The 21,992-nt window shown below is 30.1% G+C and overlaps 2 protein-coding genes across 3 annotated transcripts; one reads left to right on the top strand and one right to left on the bottom strand.

The window, feature by feature from the left end:
* The first annotated feature begins 3,986 nt into the window (after window positions 1-3,986).
* LOC148765283 (uncharacterized) lies at window positions 3,987-4,762 on the top strand. The gene is made up of 3 exons (XM_088813954.1): window positions 3,987-4,108; window positions 4,221-4,518; window positions 4,657-4,762. Exons 1-3 carry the CDS (start codon window positions 4,043-4,045, stop codon window positions 4,683-4,685), a joined length of 393 nt encoding a protein of 130 aa, XP_088670080.1. The 5' UTR covers window positions 3,987-4,042; the 3' UTR covers window positions 4,686-4,762.
* Window positions 4,763-14,899: 10,137 nt separating this feature from the next.
* On the bottom strand, window positions 14,900-19,184 carry LOC105952333 (beta-glucosidase 13). Of its 2 annotated transcripts, XM_088813951.1 has the most exons (15): window positions 19,121-19,184; window positions 18,940-18,985; window positions 18,761-18,861; window positions 18,552-18,621; window positions 18,208-18,266; window positions 17,777-17,852; window positions 17,565-17,642; window positions 17,174-17,261; window positions 16,594-16,852; window positions 16,349-16,464; window positions 15,776-15,990; window positions 15,644-15,675; window positions 15,451-15,553; window positions 15,262-15,364; window positions 14,900-15,205 (listed from the first exon to the last, which is right to left on the bottom strand). In XM_088813951.1, exons 1-15 carry the CDS (start codon window positions 19,166-19,168, stop codon window positions 15,034-15,036), a joined length of 1,566 nt encoding a protein of 521 aa, XP_088670077.1. In that variant the 5' UTR covers window positions 19,169-19,184; the 3' UTR covers window positions 14,900-15,033. The 2 variants fall into 2 exon arrangements, with proteins under 2 accessions (XP_088670077.1, XP_088670078.1); XM_088813952.1 differs by lacking the exons at window positions 18,552-18,621; window positions 18,940-18,985; window positions 19,121-19,184 and having other exon boundaries at window positions 18,761-18,781.
* Window positions 19,185-21,992: the final 2,808 nt, after the last annotated feature.

Here is a 21,992-nt window from a genome sequence, read left to right as displayed (position 1 = left end):
ATATATATATATATATATATATATATATATATATATAATCTGCTATATTAAATGGTCAATATAAATGTTACATATAGATGATACCCACATATTTTTTCTAGATCAAATAAAATATTTAAAGATACCCACATATTTTCTCGTTACCCATTATATAATAGGGTAAATGAGTGATAACCCCCTAGTTTTGAAAATATATATGAGTAGGCCCAATGTTTTTTTTTATTTCCTAGTCAAAAACCCAAATTCAAATCTTAATTTGATAGACCCCCCATGAGGCATAGTAATGTGACTATTTTACCCTTATAGGTAGATTTTGTGAAATAAAACCATGAAATTCACTAAACCCTAGATCTGATCTGAAAATTAGCCCTCCCTCTTCTCTCCTTCTAGAAACCACCGTTCTGCTCCCTCTCTTCTTCCACCGTTTTGCTCCATCTCTTCTTCCACCGTCGATGATGTCGCTCTCCGCCGCTCCCCGCTGCTCCCCGCCGCTCCCCTCCGCTCCACTTTTTCTTCCTTCACCAACGTTGGGCAGCAATAATAATCCCTCCCAACCCTTCTTAAAAAATGGCAGCACGAACAAACGAAAGCGACGACCCACCGTAATTCCAGGTACAATACACACACAGACATGTGTGTGCGCGTGTATATGTATAATAAATAAATGAATTTTGAGAATAGTTGGATATATGAAAGTACGAGTGCTATCTCTTGCCATTTTTACTTCTTTATGTGTTGTCAGGCTTCAAAACTTGGTCCACTCGTTTGAGGAGTTCGGTGACAAAGATAAGTTTAGGAATCCTATTGGTTCTAATGATTTATTGGCTTATTGACTTAATTTTTTCATTTTTGTTTGAATCATAAAAGATGGGCTATCATGCTGAGATTATAGTGAAGCTATGCTTTACAGAATAATATGTTATAAATAATGTTTTAATAAATTCGTATATATATATTCAGATCTAGATGCAGAAGTTCACTTGAAATTAATTTAATTGTTGAACAACATATTTGCTTGCAGAATAATGGAAGCCATTGACATGTTCCTTGAAGGTACTCAAAATCTAGTGAAGTTGTAGACGAATTTGGCATATACTTCAAGTTATAGTCAACTACAAACTACACATTATTACTACACACTACAAGAAATTATAGGTTTAACGACAATTGATTTTGGTCGTTAAAAGCAAGAAAATGGTCACTAGAACTTACAGTGACAAAATTAATCTTGGTCGCCTTTGGTCACAACAGGGTCGTTACTAAAAGTCCTCTGCGACCAGTTTTTCAGTTGGACACTAAATACATATATTTAGCGACAACGCATTAATGGTTATTAAAAACGACAATTATTAGTGACATTTTTGTGCGTCACTATTGTAAAATTTTCTGGTCGCAACAATACCACAATGGTCTCTATAAGTACTCATATAGTGACCACATAATTCTGGTAGGTGAAAATTATTCATTTAACAACCTAATAATTGGTCACTAGTTGGTCGTTGTAACTGTATATATAGTGACCATATTATTCTGGTGGGTAAATATTGTCAGTTAATGACCAATTAGTTGGTTGCAAATAGTTTTCGCTTGGTTGCACTCGGTGTTGTAGTTCAGATGTTTTAGTGATCATCTTGCGACCGAAAATTTCGTCGCAGAAAAATATTCTTATAGCAAGTAAATCGTTGGTTGTTGTTGTGTATACATCAGAAACTAAATAACAGTTGCAAAAATAACTATCATTGGTGGTTAATGGTTACACATCAACAACCAAACGGTGATTGTAAAAGCTATTTAGATTAGTTGCTAATGGATACATTTTACGACCAAATACGATTCAAAATATAAGATAAAACCGGTCACTAATTAAATATATTAATAACTCATTCTTAATTTAAAATGACCATTAATGAATTTCAAGCAATGTTATACAAAATAATCCTAAAACCAAGCCATTGTAAGTGGTGTCCAACATTTCGTTCATTAATATTACAAGTTGAATTTTTTGGATTTTTACTCTCATCAAAGACCGGAAGTACCAAATCTTGATTCTTGTGTAGGTTCCACTTTTAAGCCCGTACTTATCTCTGAAGCTGAAAAGAGAAAAATCCTCCTGCAAATAAAAACAGTATTCTGATCATCAGCTAACATGCATATTAAAGTCAAAGGCTAAAGAAGATAAAGAAAAAAACATATGATGCAACATGCCCAAAATCAGTAGCACATACTATATATATTCAAAACCACTAGATTAGTAATTGCAAAGAAAGACAACATTAGTACTAGAGTAGAACTAGAAGAACAAGGTTGCCAAGAAGTAAAAACAAAGTTGGCGAGCACATTAACAAAATTGCATAAACCGTGTCTGCATATAATAGAATAAAACAAAGCTAGCTACATAAAATTCAATACATAACCCAAATTAATGTACTTACATCTGCTCTTGCTAAACCACTATCTCAAGTACACTGTCCACAACATTACATACCCACTGTAAAAAAAACAGATTTATGTTAATAATTATGAATTCCTTTTCACTAACAAACTTAGGAATCATACCATCCTTCTCATCACTAGTCCAGAGAAATAGAGAAAAAAAGTAATAAAGAGCAAAAACACCATTTAGAATAATAATATGAACATTCATACCCAAAGAAGCAATTAAATTGAGATGAATATAAGAAGTTCCAAACTCATTATCCAAGCATCATATGCTTTTCACATCATCAACACATAAGAAGGCATAGCATTGTATATTCATCAAGCATACATAAGACACCATGTTGCACAAAAAATAATTATTAAATTCACCATTTTCTCTATTAAAATGCTGAAATTTTTTTCTATCCACAAAAATATATTAGGGAAACTTAAGGGTAACTTTTCAGATAATAGTACTTATTTTCTGTCCACAATAAATCATAACATATCTAATGTAACAATGATTAAATAAAAACTTTTAAACTATTTATTATACCTGCATTTATTTATTAATCCAGATCGCTATCTACATTGGCATGAGCTGCAGCTTCATCATCACTACTCCAATATTCAACTAGGGTGTCATCTTCGTCTTCACCATCTTCTTCTTCGTCATGTTGATTATTGTGCACACCTGAATTAACTATCTTTTCGGCAATTTCTATCTCTAAAGGAGCTTCATCAGTGCGTACTACCGAACCAACCTCTAAAGCATTATCTTCAACTTCAATATAAACACAATTTTCTTGCTGATATGCATCAGGTTCATTTTCATTAGCAGAATGAATGATTGATGGGTCAAAAAGATGTCGATGTTGTACATGTTGAACCATTTTCCAGTTTCCACCTAATTTAGTATCCCTCACGTAGAAAACTTGAGTTACTTGATTTGCTAAGATATAAGGATCATTTTCGTACCAGACCTTACCCACATTTATGCTAACGAGGTCACTGTCTATCTTTACTACTTTATGTCTATCCAAATCAAACCATTTACAACTGAATAGTACACATCGGTAATCATAAGCGTAACTCAACTCAATCACATCTTCTAAAACTCCATAAAACTTAATCATTTTACCTTTGTGAACTGAATCTGTACACACACCACTATTTTGGGTTACTCGTCTAGAATCTCTTTTACTAGTTAGATACTTAACTCCTTCTACTATGCACCCACTACATTTACTAATACGATAATCAGGGCCTGATGCGAGTGCAAGAAGTTCATCCGTAGCTTCTATGAATTTTATATTTCGAAGTTGTTTAATCTAATATATAAAATATATATGAGTTAGTATGCACCGAATAAAATAACTAAATATTAATTGAAATAATTAAAATATAAATTTGAGATCTTACTCGATTGTCAAACCATGAAGAAAACTCTTTTTTTCTGTCTAAACTCCCAACCAATAGGATTTTCTTGCTTAAGTATTTCTTCATGCTCCCTGAAAAATAGAAGAAAAAAAGTAACACAATCAACACATGTAAATTATTATTATAATATAATTGTTTCCTTACATTTGCTATTGCTTTGAAATAGAAACTAGATGATGTTGATATGTACACGGCTGAATTCTACAACACAAAAAATGGATGGGCCGATGAAGAGGCCGAGGCTAATAGTGTAAGGCTGATACATATCCTACTATATTCTCTATTCATTCTACGTATGTGCTAAAAGAGAGTGTTTTTGATTCACGAAATGATTATGATGATATTTTTTTATTTTGAAATAGGCTAAAATGAAGGTATTGAAAGAACAACAACAAGCTTTGCCGGAAGACGAACGTATGAGCGTAGAACAAATTTGCATTACTGTCCTAGGAGAAAATTCATCATATGCCAAAGCAAAGGGCCTCAATAAAAAATCATCTGCCAAGAATATTTCTTCAACTTCTGAAGTATCTACTAATGGCGCACGATTAGAAGAAGACTTGGCCAGTACACAAGCTGAGTTAGCAAATGCAAAAGCTGATTTGGCCATTCAAAAGTCCAAAGTAGACGCATTGGTGAAATTTGTTGAGAATATGAGTGGTACAAGCTTTTCTGAAATTATTGATTTCCCAAACTGGTAAAAAATCTATTTAAATACTTTTAGCAAATAAATTTATTAATAAAATTTCATATTTAAATTGTTATACTTGTTATAGTTTTGTGTTCTTCCTAATGCAGATTATAACACTAAGACATTGATAGCGTAATTGCTGAGAAAGAGCAAGATTTTATTTATATTTTTATGTTCTAGACTTCACATGAGTGGGTATTTGCTCCTTGATTTTTTTAGTTTTATTTGCTTTGAATCAATTTGGAATTATGGTCATGCTTTGAATATGAACAATGTCCATGATATTTTTGTTCCAATATTTCTTCTATAGTGTCGTTATTAAATGAGATGATTTCTATAATATGTTGCATGTTTTTTCTCCAATGTTGGTCGTTGTTACAGCTTTGTAAGCTCACTGAATATTAGTTACCATTTTTAGCTACTAAGATTAATTGGTTGCAAAATTTTAGATAGTTATAGTCTTTAGTAAAATAATTAGGGACAGACATTTACGTTGCTATAACAATTTTTTCAGCAACCAAATTGATGGTTGTTAACCATTGCTTTAAAGATTTATAGCAACAATTATATATTTGGTATTAAATTGGTCACTGTTAATAGTTGGTTATAGTAACCAAATAAAAATCTTGCTAAAGACTCTAATTTTGGTCGTTGTATTATTATCCGAGGCTCGCTCAACTACAGTGACCATTTATAGCTACCAAATAGTAATCGGTCGCAAAAATATTTAGACCATTGAATAGTTGCAACCAAACTATTATTGGTCATTAAATATATACATTTAACGACCATTTAATTACGGTCGCTGAGATTATGGTCGCAAAACCTATATTTTCTTGTAGTGACATATGACTATAATCATACATAGTAACATGTAGTCATGTATAGGTTATGTGGTTTTTTAAACGTAGAGCGATGATGATTTGTTTTTTGTTGAAGAACATATGCTTTGATTTTGTATGTTGATCAATATTCGTACAAGTTGATATATAATATCAAGTTTTAAATTGTGATTTTTGTTGTTCGTGTCGATGAAGTTCTTTTTTTGTGGTTTCTATAGTCACATGTGGTCATATACATGTAGTCATTCATATATAGTCACGTGTGGTCATATACATGTAGTCATATATAGTCACATGTGGTCATATACATGTAGTCATATATAGGCAAATGTGGTCATATACATATAGTCATATATAGTCACATGTAGTCATATACATATAGTCATATATAGTCACGTGTAATAACATGTAGTAATATATAGTTATATATAAAGTATGTGTTTTTTCTGATATATAATGACGTTGATGAATGTGTTTTTCCAATTTTTTGTTCGGTACAAATTGATGATGATGATTTGTTCTTTGTTAAAGAACATATGCATGTGATTGTGTTTTTGGGCCTATATTTGCACAAGTTGATTTATAATATCAAGATTTAAATTGTGATTTTTGTTGGTGTCGATGAAATTATTTTTTGTATATAATCAGTGGTCGACTATATATAAATATACATGAATATATATAACTCTGGGTGAAGAGAAGGTACAGGACAATATATAAACTTTGGAATAAAAAGAAGGTACGTGATTATATATAACTATACGTGACTATAGAACATGTACTATACTAATTACTATAGTCAATTTCTGTACAGGGAACTTATTAAAAAAAAACTTTAAAAAAATTAAAATTAAAATTAAAAAAATAAAATAAATAAATAAATAAAAATATATTTTTTTATTAAAAAATCAGAAAAAATGATAAATGCAGATCCAAAAATACTAAATGCAGTTGGTTGTACTATACTATAGTCAATTTTTGTACAGGGAACTTATTAAAAAAAATTAAAAAGAAAAAAATTAATTTAAATTAAAAAAATAAATAAATAAATAAAAATATATTTTTTTATTAAAAAAACTGAAAAATGATAAATGCAGATCCAAAAATGCTAAATGCAGTTGGCTATTGTGCTGAATGTAGTTGGCAAAATGCTGAATGCAGTTGGACAAAAATTACAAATAAGGGTACAATAGTATTTTTGCCTCTCCAGGGGGTATCTCAAAGAAAGAATTTTAGGGGTGGACATATCCCTATTTATTTTCCATTCTAGGGGTGTATATCAAATGGACCCTATATATTATTGATAGCTGTATTTCCAATTTTTGTTTCATAATTTGCTATTTACTTTCTATTATATGTTTCAATCTTCTTTTTTCTTTTCCTTTAGCAATTTACTTTTGCTATTTAATTTATGTTTAAGTATATAAATCGTAAAATTATTGTTATTGTTTATCATATACTGAGAATAATAATTATAGACAATAAGAAATTAATAATGGATATTAATTGATATGATTCTATATAAAGTTTAAATGGAAACTATATTTTTGACAAGTAGTATTACCTACATTTGACACATGTTTTATGTATCTTCTTTTAATTTATTTCAAATAATAATAATTTTATTCAACTAACAGTAAACAAATAATCACTAATTTCATTATGCGGCAAAATTACTAAATTTAAACGTTTAATTTATAATTATGTCAACATTACTTATGTATGAGTATTAGTATTAGTATTAGTATCAATATCAATATCAGTATCGATATTAGTATAAGTATCAGTATCAGTATCAATATTAGTATTAGTATTAGTATTAGTATTAGTATTAGTATTAGTATAAGTATACATATCAATATCAATATTAATATTAGTATTAATAACAATATCAGTATCACTATGAGTATGAGTATGAGTATGAGTATGAGTATGAATATGAGTATGAGTATGGGTATGAGTATGAATATGAGTATGTGTATAAATATAAGTATGGGTATAAATATCAGTGTCAGTATCCGCATAAGTATCAGTATAAGTATAAGTATCAGTATAATATGAGTATCAATAACATTAATAATATCAATATCAGTATCAATATCAATATCAGTATCAATATCAATATCAGTATCAGTATCAGTATCAGTATCAGTATCAATATTAGTATTAGTATTAGTATTAGTATTAGTATTAGTATTAGTATTAGTATTAGTATTAGTATTAGTATTAGAATTAGTATTAGTATTAGTATTAGTATTAGTATTAGTATTAGTATTAGTATTAGTATTAGTATTAGTATTAGTATTAGTATTAGTATTAGTATTAGTATTAGTATTAGTATTAATATTAGTATTAGTATTAGTATTAGTATTAGTATTAGTATTAGTATTAGTATTAGTATTAGTATTAGTATTAGTATTAGTATTAGTATTAGTATTAGTATTAGTATTAATATTATTAGTCTTAATTAGTATTGATATCAAAATTATTATTGTTATTAGTATCAGTATTAGTCTTAATAATTAGTATGAGTATTACTATTGGTATCAATATCACTATTCGTATCACTATAAGTATCAATATTATTATTAGTATTAGTATCAATAGCAGTCTTAGTATTAGCATTAGTATTAGAATTAGTATTAGTATTAGTATTAGTATTAGTATTAGTATTAGTATTAGTATTAGTATTAGTATTAGTATTAGTATTAGTATTAGTATTAGTATTAGTATTAGTATTAGTATTAATATTAGTATTAGTATTAGTATTAGTATTAATATTAGTATAAGTATTAGTATCACTATCAGCATCAGTATTAGTATTAGTATTAGTATTAGTATTAATATTAATATCAGTATCAGTATCAATATTAGTATTAGTATTAGTATTAATATCAATATTAATATTAGCGATACACGTAAAACCTACGTATAAATAGCCGCAAGTGTACAGTATCGCGTTTTGCAGAATAGTGAATTTCGGATATCGATCCACAGGGAATTAAGTTCTTAAATCTACCAAGTACTATAATTATACTATCCTAAACTTTATCTAGACGGGAGAAAAAGATGGGAGATGACATGAAGCCAAAAGGAAACAAAAATAAAAACAACGGTCCGCCAGTACAAGCGAGGAATTCCGACGTGTGATGGCTTCTAGGGTAAAATCCACCAGTGTACTATCGATATAGATCTACAAATCCGAATCTATTGTCAATTCTATGTTCGCTAACCCAGACACTAAAATACCCTAACCCCCGTCTCCAGTGTAGTTAGAGTCTACCCACAGGTCCGACGTCTCCGTTCAAACCTGATATTAAGAGAGCATTTAGGTCAAGTCCTTAAGGGCTACCCGAGGTGCATCACGTCTCCGTTTCCACAACCCGAGCTATGTTTTCCTAAAATCAAACTAGAAATCCTCTCTCGAGTTCATTCCCATTTAGAATCAATTCAACTGTTGGCCAAACAATCGAAAGCCTTTAATACAGGAAAACATAAACATAATCAAAGAACGACAAATAGATCACAGATCTGGAAATCAAAATCAATATATACAAGGTTTCATTTCCCTAAAAGAAAATGCTCAGTTCATTACAAACATAGCAACAAAATGAAGAACACGAGAAATTATACACTAAACGTAAAGAAAACGTTATGAAAAACCCGAGTCGAAACCCTCGTCGAAGTTTCCCGCGAAGAACTGGCGAAAACCGAAGAGAAAACCGAAGCAAAAGTTGAAGCCGAAAGTGTTAGGCGTCTAATGGAGAGGAAGCTTGTTCTATTTATAGGGGGCTTGCAAAAACACAAATATCTTGCCTCGAAAATTGTGCACCGCCATGCCAGATCGCGATCCATGAATGTGGATCGCGATCTGGATCTTGACCCATTTCATCTCTGTCGGACCCCCCAGATCGCGATCCGACTTCCTGGATCGCGATCTGGATCTTCAATCATTTCAGCTTTGTCGGACCCCCCAGATCGCGATCCGGAATGCTGGATCGCGATCTGGGCTTCTGCGCCATCTTCAAACACTGTTTTGACCCTTTTTTAGCCCGAATTTGACAATTTTGCATTTCACAAAAGTTGTAGATATTGAAGTTAGCTTTCTAAGGCCACTTGAATCAGCTCAATCGGAGGTCGTATGAAAGAGTTATGCTGGAAATACGAAACAGTGCCACAATCCGCGAGAATGCACTTTTGCACGTGTTTGGTTTGATTTTCGGCTTCGCTTCCAAAATCGTTTTGAATCGGCAAAAATAGCTTCTCTTTACCTAAAATATAAATAAAACAAAAACAACATAATATATACAAATAAAGCCGTAAACTCGGACGAACGAAGACCAAAACTCGAAGAATTGATAAGTGAAAATCATGCAAAATGAACACTTATCAATTAGCATTAGTATTAGTATTAGTTTTAGTATTATTATTAGTATTGGTATTAGTATTAATATTAGTATTAGTATTAGTATTAGTATTGGGTATTAGTATAAGTATTAGTATTAGTATTAGTATTAGTATTAGTATTAGTATTAGTATTAGTATTAGTATTAGTATTAGTATTAGTATTAGTATTAGTATTAGTATTAGTATTAGTATTAGTATTAGTATTAGTATTAGTATTAGTATTAGTATTAGTATTAATATTATTAGTCTTAATTAGTATTGATATCAAAATTATTATTGTTATTAGTATCAGTATTAGTCTTAATAATTAGTATGAGTATTACTATTGGTATCAATATCACTATTCGTATCACTATAAGTATCAATATTATTATTAGTATTAGTATCAATATTAATATCAATATTAGTATTAATATCATTATCAATAACAACATCAGTATCAATATCAGTATGAGTATGAGTATGAGTATCAGTATCAGTATTAATATCTGTATCAATATCTATATCAATATATGTATGAGTATTGGTATGAATATTAATATTTGTATTAGTATTGGTATTAGTATTAATAATAGTATTAGTATCAGTATCAATATGTGTATGTGTATCATTATGTGTATTAATATTAGTATCAATATTAATATCTGTAGCAGTATCTGTATCAATATCAATATCAATGTCAATATCATTATTATTATTATTATCATTATTAGTATTATTATTAGTATTCGAAGTCATATTAGTCTTGGCGTATTAGCATTAACATTAGTCTTAATATTAGTATTAGTATTAGTATTAGTATTAGTATTAGTATTAGTATTAGTATTAGTATTAGTATTAGTATTAGTATTAGTATTAGTATTAGTATTAGTATTAGTATTAGTATTAGTATTAGTAATAGTATTAGTATTAGTATTAGTATTAGTATTAGTATTAGTATTAGTATTAGTATTAGTATTAGTATTAGTATTAGTATTAGTATTAGTATTAGTATTAGTATTGATATTAGTATTAGTGTTCGTAATAGTATTGGCGTATTAGTTTAAACATTAAATATTCGTATTAGAATTGGCGTATTATTACTAATAGTAGTGTTGATATTAATATTAGTATTAGACTATTAGTATTAATCATCGTATTAATATTAGGATTAGCATTAATATTAGTATTATTAGTATTAGTATTAGTATTAGTATTAATATTAGTATTAGTATTAGTATTAGTATTAGTATTAATATTAGTATTAGTATTAGTATTAATATTAGTATTAGTATGATATTAGTATCAGTATCAGTATTAGTATCAATATTAGTATTAGTATTAGTATCAGTATCATTATCAGTATTAGTAATAACAACAGCATTTTGAGTATGAGTATGAGTATGAGTATGAGTATGAATATGAGTATGAGTATAATATGAATATGAATATCAGTATCAGTATCAGTATATGTATAAGTATATTGGTATTAATATTAATAATAGTATTAGTATGAATATTAGTATCAGTATCGGTATCGGTAACAGTATTAATATGTGTATGTGTATCAGTATGTATATTAATATTAGTATCAATATTAATATCAGTAGTAGTATCAATATCAATATCAGTATTATTATCATTATTAGTATTAATAATAGTATTAGTATGAGTATTAGTATCAGTATCGGTATCGGTATCAATATGTGTATGTGTATCAGTATGTGTATTAATATTAGTATCAATATTAATATCAGTAGCAGTATGAATATCAATTTCAGTATTATTATCATTATTATTATTATCATTATTAGTATTATTATTTTCTTCAAAAAAAAAGTATTATTATTAGTATTCGAATTCATATTTATCTTGGCGTATTAGCATTAACATTAGCATTAGTCTTAATATTAGTATTAATATTAGTGTTAGTATTAGTATTAGTATTAGTATTAGTATTAGTATTAGTATTAGTATTAGTATTAGTATTAGTATTAGTATTAGTATCAGTATCAGTATTAGTGTTCGTATTAGTATTGGCGTATTAGTTTAAACATTAAATATTCGTATTAGATTTGGCGTATTATTATTAATAGTAGTGTTGATTTTTTTTTTTTTTTTTTTTTTTTTGAGTAAATGACTAAATTCAAGTCCATTACAAGGGGGAAATAGAGGAGGGGGGACTCGAACCCTAAACATTTACCCTATTGGTAAATGATAGGTACCAACTCTCCTAATAAGGGTTGGTTAATAGTAGAGGGTTGGTTAATAGTAGTGTTGATATTAATATTAGTATTAGACTATTAATATTAATCATCTTATTAATATTATGATTAGTATTAATATTAGTATTAATTATCGTATTAATATTAATATTAGTATTATTAGTGCTCGTTTTAGTATTAATATTAGTATTGGTATTAGTATTATCAATGTTGGTTTTAGTATTAGTATTAGTAGTTGTTGTTAGTGTAATATTAGTGTCAATATTAGGGTGGCATATGCACTTGTATGCTGCAATGTCCAGAGTTAAAAGTAGATTTGAGATAAAGATATTTATCAACTCAAAATCGGGCGATATAACTAACTTTACGAGCAATGTTGTGTGCACAAAAGATTTTCAGCGAATATGAAGGTAAATCACAAACAAATGTATATTTTGATTCAATAAAACATTTTTTTTTGCTATTATTTACATGTATGTCAACTGTTCAAAGTTTTCGTTCGTTTTATTTTATCAAAAATTCAAACTTATTTGCGAATTGCAAATAAGGAAAATCATTTTATATATATATATCAAAATTACCCCCAATTCATTGAAACCCATTCAATTCCAATTTCATAATTTACACCCCAATTTAGCCAAATTTCATCAATTAACCAATTTTAACCATAATTTCAATTTTGACCCGCCACCATCGGAGACCGCCGGTCTCCGGCGTTGACTTTTTTTCTTTTATTTTTGAAAACTTTTTTTTTCCAGTAGTTCAACCGCCGTTGACCGCCGGGTCTCCGACGTTGATTTTTTTTTTTTTTTTATATAATTTTGTTTTTTCTTAAAACAAATATTTTAATTAATATTATTGTCTTGACTACTAAATTACTGTCTTCAACAGTTATTTAACTGTCGGAGCTCCTACAGTTATTTGACTGTCGGAGACAGTAATTTAACTGTTAATTGACCTTTTTTTTTTCTTCAAAAATATTTTAATTAATATTACTGTCTTGGTTGCTAAATTACTGTCACCAGCAGTTATTTAACTGTCGGATACAGTAATTTAAATGTTAATTGACTTTTTTTTTCTTAAAAAATATAATTTTAATTAATATTACTGTCTTGGCTGCTAAATTACTGTCTCCAACAGTTATTTAACTGCCGGAGACAGTTAAATACTGTACATTGACTTTTTTTTTTTCTTAAAAAAAATTATCTTAATTAATATTACTGTCTTGGCTGCTAAATTACTGTGTCCAACAGTAATTTAACTGTCTGAGACAGTAATATTAATAATATTATTGTTCGCAAAAATAGTATTCATAATATTACCGTCCCAAACAGTAATATTACTGTCTGAGACATTAATTTAGTAGCCAAGACAGTAATATTAATTAAAAAAAAATTCTAAGAAAAAAAATCGAAAAAAGAAAAAAAGTCAAGCCTGTCTTATGTTCAAAATAGGCTGCCATATGCAATATTAACCCAACTACGTCCGAATCAAAATTTTCAGTAAATGAGTTTTTTGCAAATGAAAAACGAATAAATGGGTTCTTCAAAGTACCAAAAAATATAAAATCAAAAATTTTATTATTTGAACAAAACCGGTAAAATTTGGAAATCCAAAACGAACATATTGAAATTCAACTTGCAAACTCATAACAGATAAATGTAAATAGCAAAGTCAGAACACATAATTAGGTTCTTCAAACGTATTGTTTTAGAATAAACATAACCATAGTCGTAACATACACAAACCCCTCAATTTACCTGATTTCGGGGATTGGAAATCATCATCATCCTTTGCTGTTAAGGGGGAAAAAACGGTTTCTCAAATTAGTATTGAAATATTTCAAATAAATAGCAAACAAACTAAATACAAAAGGATCATTGATTACCAAGACTTAATCGTGTTTTGGTCATCGTATGAACTCCAAACAACAAACCCTAACACCAGCCGTTGATTCCGAGCAACAAACAATTTGTAAACTGCAAACAAAACGAAGTCAAAGTGGGCAACAACAATTTGTAAACTGCAAACAAAACGAAGTAAAACTGCAAACGACAAACACCCAAAACGACCTGGTACCCAAAACGACCTGGTACCCAAAACGACCTGGTAAAACAACCAAGAACCCAAAAATTGAACAGCAAATTGAACAGCAAATCGAAAACTGCAAACGACCAAATCGAAAACTGCAAACGATCAAGAACCCAAAAATCGAAAACTGCAAACTGCAGCAAATCGAAAACTGCAAACGACCAAATCGAAAACTGCAAACGATCAAGAACCCAAAAATCGAAAACTGCAAACTGCAGCAAATCGAAAACTGCAAACGATCAAGAACCCAAAAATCGAAAACTGCAAACTGCAGCAAATCGAAAACTGCAAACAACCAAAACACCCAAAACTGCAAACGACCAAGAACCCAAAAATTGAACAGCAAATCGAAAACGAAGACAAAATGCAAACGACCTGGTAAAACTGCAAACGACCAAACACCCAAAACCTCTTGAAGGATTCAAAATTCGTGGTGAGATTTTCGATTTGAAGAATAAGGGGAGAAATCGAATTCAAGATTTTTGCAATTGGAATTTCGGATTTGCAGTATAATAGGGAGAGAAATGGGGGATTTGATTTTGAAGATATATTTTACCGTATATTACTAGAGATATTGATAGGGGTACTTTTGACAAATTATAAATACAAAAATTTGCTGGAAATTAGAGTTTATTAGATGGATTTTAACACATATAATCTCTTATAGGAGGACCTATAGCAAATTGCCCCATTTAAATAATTGTTCTTTTTGTTTTTGAAATATTGCACGGGGAGAAATCTATTTATTTTTAATTTTAATTATGCTTTCCAGTTAATATATAGTCAATAAAAAGAAAACCAAATACTCAAAACAAAAAAAAGGATTGCAATAAAGAGAGGTAGACAAAGCAACTATCAAGTTTGATTGCTAAAATAAATAGAGATTAAAACAAACTTCCAATATAATATTAATAATAACACAAAATTGAATCCCATTATTTTATTTCATGGTGAGCCAATTCTTGAACCAAAGAGCTGATTGTTTAGGAATTCTTTTCAGCCCATTTTCATGATCCACATAACAAAGCCCGAACCGAATAGTGTACCCGGAGACCCATTCAAAATTATCCAAAAATGACCATGCAAAAAAACCCTTCACATTTACACCTTGTCTACCAACAAAAAAATAATAATAAAATTAGTACCAAAAAAAAAAAAAAGAACTTACTGTATTGCTTGTAGAACACCTTGGATATGGCGATTGTAGAAATCAATTCTTTGTACGTCTTTGATACCGTTTTCTACGTCGCCGTTATTCTGATCGCCAATACCTTCGAATATATTTTTTTTAAAATAAATAAATAAAATTAAGTCAAATTGTTAATTAAGATATTTTAGTATATATAACTATATATACCGGTTTCGGTAATGTAAATAGTTGGATTATTGTAATTTTCTTTCGTGTAGATTAGAAGTTCGTAAAGTCCTTCCGGGTAGACATAAAATCCGTTCACTCCGGTCTATACATACATAAATAAATCATTTATTAGCACGAAAAAAAACGAGATAATAATTGAAGGAAATCGTAGGTTAATTTACTCGTTAATTACCGGGTCACCGATGGGTACACCTTCAATATCCGCTGCAAAAAAAAAAATTACAAAAAAAAATAAAATAATTTTTTTTAATTAAAATTAAAATTGTAAGGTTGAATAAAATGAATTGAAAATTGAAAAACTTACATGAAAAATGAACCATATTATCAGTAGTGCTGGTAATATTGGAATTGGGAGAGGAAATATGAGAAGCATAAGTGGCAGTATAGTAATTTACTCCCAGAAAATCAAATGATCCTTTAAGCAGTGAACTTTCCTCTTTAGTGAATTTTGGTAACCGATTTCCAATTAAGGATTTCATTATTTCTGGATAATCTCCATATACTACAGGATGAATAAACCTACCAAAAAAGAATTAAAAAAAAAAGAAGGCCTTAGAAATATATTATATCAATAAAATATATTTTTTTATATACTTTTTATTTGGTTCAAATTATTTGTCGCATTGGAATTTTTTTCGTCTCATATTATATGTCACTTTAAAATATCAATAATGATTTTTTTAATTTTTTTTTTCTAATGTTACCGTTATTACTCCAACTGGCGCGAAACTTAACTCTCTCTTATCGCACAAATTTTGATAACAAATATTATGCAAGTATTTGTATGTTTTTTTAGCAAAGATTTGGTCAATCTTAACTTTCGCAATATGGATGTAAGAATATTAAACGACGTATATTGTGAAATGAATTTACTCACCATCCGTACATAAAATCAAGAGCTCGTTGCGCTGCTTCGATGTCGAGTTTAGTACTCGAATGTGGTACCATCCAATTAGACACTTGTGTTATCCCTATTTCTCCCTTCTGAGTTTCCTATTTCATTAAAAATAATATATTTTTTATTTGTAAATACATATTTGTCAATTAAACACAAATAATCCAAAAAAAGAATTATTTTTATATATATTCAAAAGGGGTAACAAAAAAATAATCATAATTAACCTGATATTTCTCCTTGTAAAGTTTGATGGTTGAGGCATGGCAAATGAGCATATGATGGGCGGCAATATAAGGCTCGGTGGCGGAATCCCCTTGCACGCAATTGTCCGGAGAAGAGCACCGCCCCGGAGCAAAGTTTCCGGCGAAGCCTCCATCGTAGCCACATATGATGAAAATGTACGGCTCGTTAACCGTGATCCAATGCTTTATCCGGTCGCCAAATTCTTCGAAGCAAAGCTCCGCAAAATTTCTAAAATCATCACTGCCCACCAAAACATGTAAACATTACTTTTTTCTATATTTTTCTTTTATTATTTTATTTTTATTTATTTCGTTACAAATGAATTATCAACCACATGCGTGCACTGAGTAAATTTTTCTCTCGTGATCAGACTTAGAAAGTGGTTGAAATAGAGATCGAACTCGAGTTATTATACGTACGCCACGTCCTCGTTACTCCATCAATTAGACCACCCTTGATTTTGCCCTAGTTGATAAACTATATATCTAATTTTATTTGTTATAAATAAATAAATATTAACAACTTTTAGACATATGTATTAAAATATATGAGTTGACTCACATAATTAGAGGGCTAAGAAAACCATTATACTCATCCTCAAGTTCTTGAGGAAGGTCCCAATGAAATAGAGTAACAAATGGGGTTATACCTGTAATTTAACCATCCCTAAGTTACAGAAATAAATAAAGGGTAAATTACAATCACCTCCCTGAGATAAAATATAATTACAAAAGAACTCTTATTTTTTGAGAAATTACATCTAGCCCCCTAAAGTTTGTAAATTTCTTACATCCACTCCTACAAGATGGTGTTAATGTAAGAAATCTACAAATTAAAAGGGTTGATGTAATTATGAAAAAAACGTGGGCGGTTGTAATTTACCCAAAAATGAATAAATTAAATGACTAGTAAATAAATAAATAAATATACATAGCTATTTAAATTTGTTTACCGTTTGCAATGAGCTCATTAAAAACATTGTTGTAAAAGGTAATGCCTTCCTTGTTCACTCCCCCACTTAGCTTTCCATCTGAATTATATATTACATATTCAATATTAATATATTGCTTAGATAAATCACTTTTTAAATTTTAGATACTTTTAAATAAATCACATTAAAAATAATTAGGTTAAGAGTTTTTGCTATAAAATAAAAATACGTACGAGGTAATATTCGTGGCCAAGAAATTGAAATCCTGAAAGCATCCAATCCTATATGCTTCATCAATTTCACGTCATCCTGCCACATTAAATAATTCATAATTAAATTCAAATAAGCCACAAAATTCAATTTTTCTTTTTAAGTTAATGTTAATATAAATTCTTTTAGTGAAAAGTAATTGAACTAAAAATTACTTAAATGCCATTTAGTCATTTACTTCAATTTTAGTTCATGTTCGACTAGACTAAAAATTACTTACATTTGTTTTCGTTAGAAACCGTCGGACTTTATTTAATATTTGATTAGTTTAATAAATTTTCGAGCCTGTCCAGAATAATGGGCAAAATGAATTCTTTTATTTATTTTAAATATATATTTTTAATAATCATATCTTGTAAATTTAAATAGACCTAAAATTCAGAAATAGAACTACCTTGTATAAATTGTAGAAGTCGATGGCCACGTCTCCGTTGCTCCCATCGGATATTTTACCTGTAAATTTTCCGAGTTAGTCATATTTATTCAACTCTGGAATGGCAAAAATAAATTATGTATGTCATTTCACAATTGTTCAACGGGTAAACGATATTTGCTGCGACGATGTTCAATCGGAACTATTTAATATATAGGGGGGTCTTGGCCGATTTTTTTTATAATATAAGAACTTTTTCTCGTAGTTCGAAATAATACGTGGGTCTTATTATAAATTGACTAAAATACCCTTGGAAGAATTTTTATTTTTTCTTTTTAGCAATTATTAATAAAAAGTAAAGAAACCTGGATATTTGTGGGTGAAAGTGTCCCATATGCTTGGTCCTTTCCCACCTTCAAAAGCACTGCCTTCATACTAGTAACAATATTCAACCACACATATTAATTTATTTATTTTATCTTTTTTAATTGGCACGAAATGAGAATTAATTAATTTAAAAAAAAAACTAAAATGTATTTAATTTAAGATATAATGAGTATGTATATTTATATACTTGATAGGCAGATGAGCCAGCTCCAAATAAAAAACCAGATGGAAAGTTGCAACGATTGAGATGCGACGAATCACAGCCGTTGATTAAACCTAGCCCTGTTTCTGCAAATGTTGAATAAATAAATTAACCAAAAAAAAAAAAAAGGATTCTAGTGTGACGGATTAATCTGAAATATTTACCTGCATTACTCCGCGAATTCTCATTTTCTCCTCCATCTGTACACCCCTATAAAATAATAATAATAATAATAATAATAATAATAATAATAATAATAATAATAATAATAATAATAATAATAATAATAATAATAATAAATTGATATTCACAAAAAAAAAAAAAGAAAAAAAAAACGAAAAATACTTGAGTTGTATCTGAGGAAGATCCATTCTCAAGAACAGGAAAAAGCATGGTATTATTTGAATGGGATAGTGAAACTTGAATGATTCATCATATATAAATAAATAAAAAATAAAATAATATATAAACCACCTACCACAACCAATATAATATTATAATATACTACTAAAATCTAAAGATATTATATTGTCAAGTTGTTCTTCTCTTTTCTCTCTCTCTTTTTTTTTTTATATGTTTAAAAATGAGGTGTTTTTTTCTTTTAATATCAAAAGTACGAATGAAAATTTACTTTTGTGATTTTGAGTCAATTAATTTCAAACTAATCGACTCAACTAAATCAAGTTGTAGTGGTTGTGGCCCAATGTATCTTGAGCCTATAGCCCAATATCTCAATACACACATTTGTCTATAGGAACGGCCCATACAGAATAAGCCCATTTGTGGGAATGTGCTAGAAGGCTTAAATCCGAACCATTGGTGCTGGATTGATCTCAGCCGTTCATTCTAGCTGACTTTCCCTCTCCCTTTGTACTATTTTCCCGTTTTGTGCTCTAGACAATCTTTGTTCTCTCATTTGGTCCCCCTCTACTTCTTTCTTCTTTAGCTCCAACAACCATGGGCCATCCACCGCCGTCCCTGGCCGTGCTTGTCCCAGTTGTTGTCCCTTCAACGGCTTCCTTTGACCGGAGCCCCTATTTAAGGCTAAGAGATGAGTGGCAGAGGGTAAGACCTAGACCGAAACCCTAATTTCAAATACCTTGCCTTCTTCTTCAGTGAGTTGGGCATGTGGTGAGTGGGTGAGGTGCTGAGTGCATCTTCTTCTTGGTCTTACCGTGAATCTGGGTGGTTTTAGGGTTTGAGTGCAGAGAGAGGGATTGGTATTCTGAGAATGGTGCTATCCTAGACTGTGTGTGTGTGTAACAAGTGGAGACCTTAGTGGATCTCTGGTGTGAATTGGTTTGGAAGACTGAGCTGTCTTCAAATCAATACTTCTGTTTATATTTGTTTACACTTTGTTTATTGTTTACTAATATTTATTATGAGTTTATTTTTAAGCTTTCTTCGGGTAGAAACTCTACAGTGGTATCAAGAGCTTAGTTGCTCGAAGATCTGCTTGAAGAAGGCTTACAGAACCTAACTTGGTTCTGATAAGGTAAGTCATTCTGAAACCCTAGTTTTTTCGTTTCCTGGTTTATTCCTGTGGAGGTTGGGAGCCCTGTGTGGCATTGAGTTGGCCCTGTGTGGCGTGGAGGCCCTATGTGGCACTACTTGGCCCTGTGTGGCAGATGTGCTCATATTTGATTTATTTTTCCAGCTCTCTATGTGGTTTATCTTTCCGCAACTATTCCTACTGTTAGTGTAGCTTAGGATTGCTCTCAGCAACCCTTTCTTGTCCGGACCACCTTAGTGTCGCAGGAATCTGGAAAGGGGGGCAATCTGATTATTCTGTGTGATTCTCTGTGATTCTGTGTGATTCTGTGTGATTCTGTGTGATTCTCTGTGATTCTGTGTGATTCTGTACCCCTTATCTGTGTGAATCATGAATGCATATCATGTTGCTCCTTTTGATGGGAAATGTGACTTTTCTATATGGCAACAAAAAATGAAAGGTGTTTTAGTTCAGCAAAAATGTTTTAAAGCTATTACTCTAAACTATGAAGATACCACACCTGCTGCTAAGAAAGCTGAATTTGATGAACTTGCTTACTCCTTGATGATCTTGAATTTGAGTGATTCTGTGATTAGAAAATTAGGAAAGCAAGATGATGCTAAAGCTTTATGGGAAAAACTGCAATATCTGTATACTGAAACCTCTTTGCCCTAAAAAATGTTTTTACTTGAAAAAATTTTCAGATTTAAACTGGATTTGAGTAAAGATATAGATGAGAATCTGGATATTTTTACAAAGCTAGTTCAGGACATTAAGTTAACTGGAGATAAAAACATTGATGATTATACTCCTATTGTGCTTTTAAATGCAATTCCTGACACTTATAGTGATGTAAAATCTGCTATTAAGTATGGTAGAGATCAGGTTACTCTTGACACTGTCATAAATGGTTTGAAAAAGCAAAGAACTGGATTTAAAAACCAATAAGGGTAACAAATCTTTTGGTGATGTTAACTTTGTGAAAGGAAAGCCTAAATTCAAGTTTCAAAACAAGGCCTCTTCTAGTAATAACAACCAAAATCAGTTTTTTCAAAAACCTAAAAAGGGCAAAGAGTGGAGTAAGAACAAGATCAAAGGCAGAAAATGTGATAATTATGGTAAACCTGGTCATTATGCAAATGAATGTACTGAACCTAAAAATGATAAGAATAATGAACAGGCTAATGTTGTTGTTGATAATCTGGGTGATGTTTTCATGATTGGTGAGTCTGTGCATGATTGTGTCAACTCTGTGATTTCATCTCTATGTGATAATGATTGGATCTTTGATTCTGCATGCACACACCACATGACACCAAATAGACACCTATTTACATCCTATGTGGAACTGAAAAATGGCAAGTGTCTATGGCTGATAGCAGTGGTATAAATGTGGTTGGTTTAGGAACTATTATCCTTAAGTTTGAATCTGGTTTTGAACTTATGCTTAAAATTGTGAGACATGTTCCTAATTTGAGTAGTAATTTGCTTTTTGTGGCTGTACTTGAGGATAGTAGTCTGCATGGAAGTTGGGGAAATGGTTGCCAAAATATTATGAAAGATGATCAGTTTGTGTTCAAAGCTGTTAGAATGCAAAATTTGTATGTGTGTTCTGCTGAACCCTTGTTGCATGCTAATTCTGTTAAACATGATCATTCTAGTCTTTGGCATAGGAGGTTAGGTCACATAAGTGCTAAAGGGCTTGAGCTATTGCATAAAAACAAT

This window comes from Erythranthe guttata, chromosome 14 (assembly GCF_056151865.1).
Source record: "Erythranthe guttata isolate IM_541 chromosome 14, IM_541, whole genome shotgun sequence".
Lineage (NCBI taxonomy): Eukaryota > Viridiplantae > Streptophyta > Magnoliopsida > Lamiales > Phrymaceae > Erythranthe > Erythranthe guttata.
This window is presented reverse-complemented; position numbering and strand designations above follow the sequence as displayed.

Coding starts and splice junctions, on each gene's coding strand:
- LOC148765283 (XM_088813954.1), top strand. CDS start 4,043: ATGTACACGGCTGAATTCTACAACACAAAAAATGGATGGGCCGATGAA. Junction 4,109..4,220: donor AAGAGGCCGAGGCTAATAGT/GTAAGGCTGATA, acceptor ATTTTGAAATAG/GCTAAAATGAAGGTATTGAA. Junction 4,519..4,656: donor ATTTGTTGAGAATATGAGTG/GTACAAGCTTTT, acceptor TTCCTAATGCAG/ATTATAACACTAAGACATTG.
- LOC105952333 (XM_088813951.1), bottom strand. CDS start 19,168: ATGCTTTTTCCTGTTCTTGAGAATGGATCTTCCTCAGATACAACTCAA. Junction 18,622..18,760: donor CTGGCTCATCTGCCTATCAA/GTATATAAATAT, acceptor TATTGTTACTAG/TATGAAGGCAGTGCTTTTGA. Junction 17,853..18,207: donor ACTTCTACAATTTATACAAG/GTAGTTCTATTT, acceptor TTAATGTGGCAG/GATGACGTGAAATTGATGAA.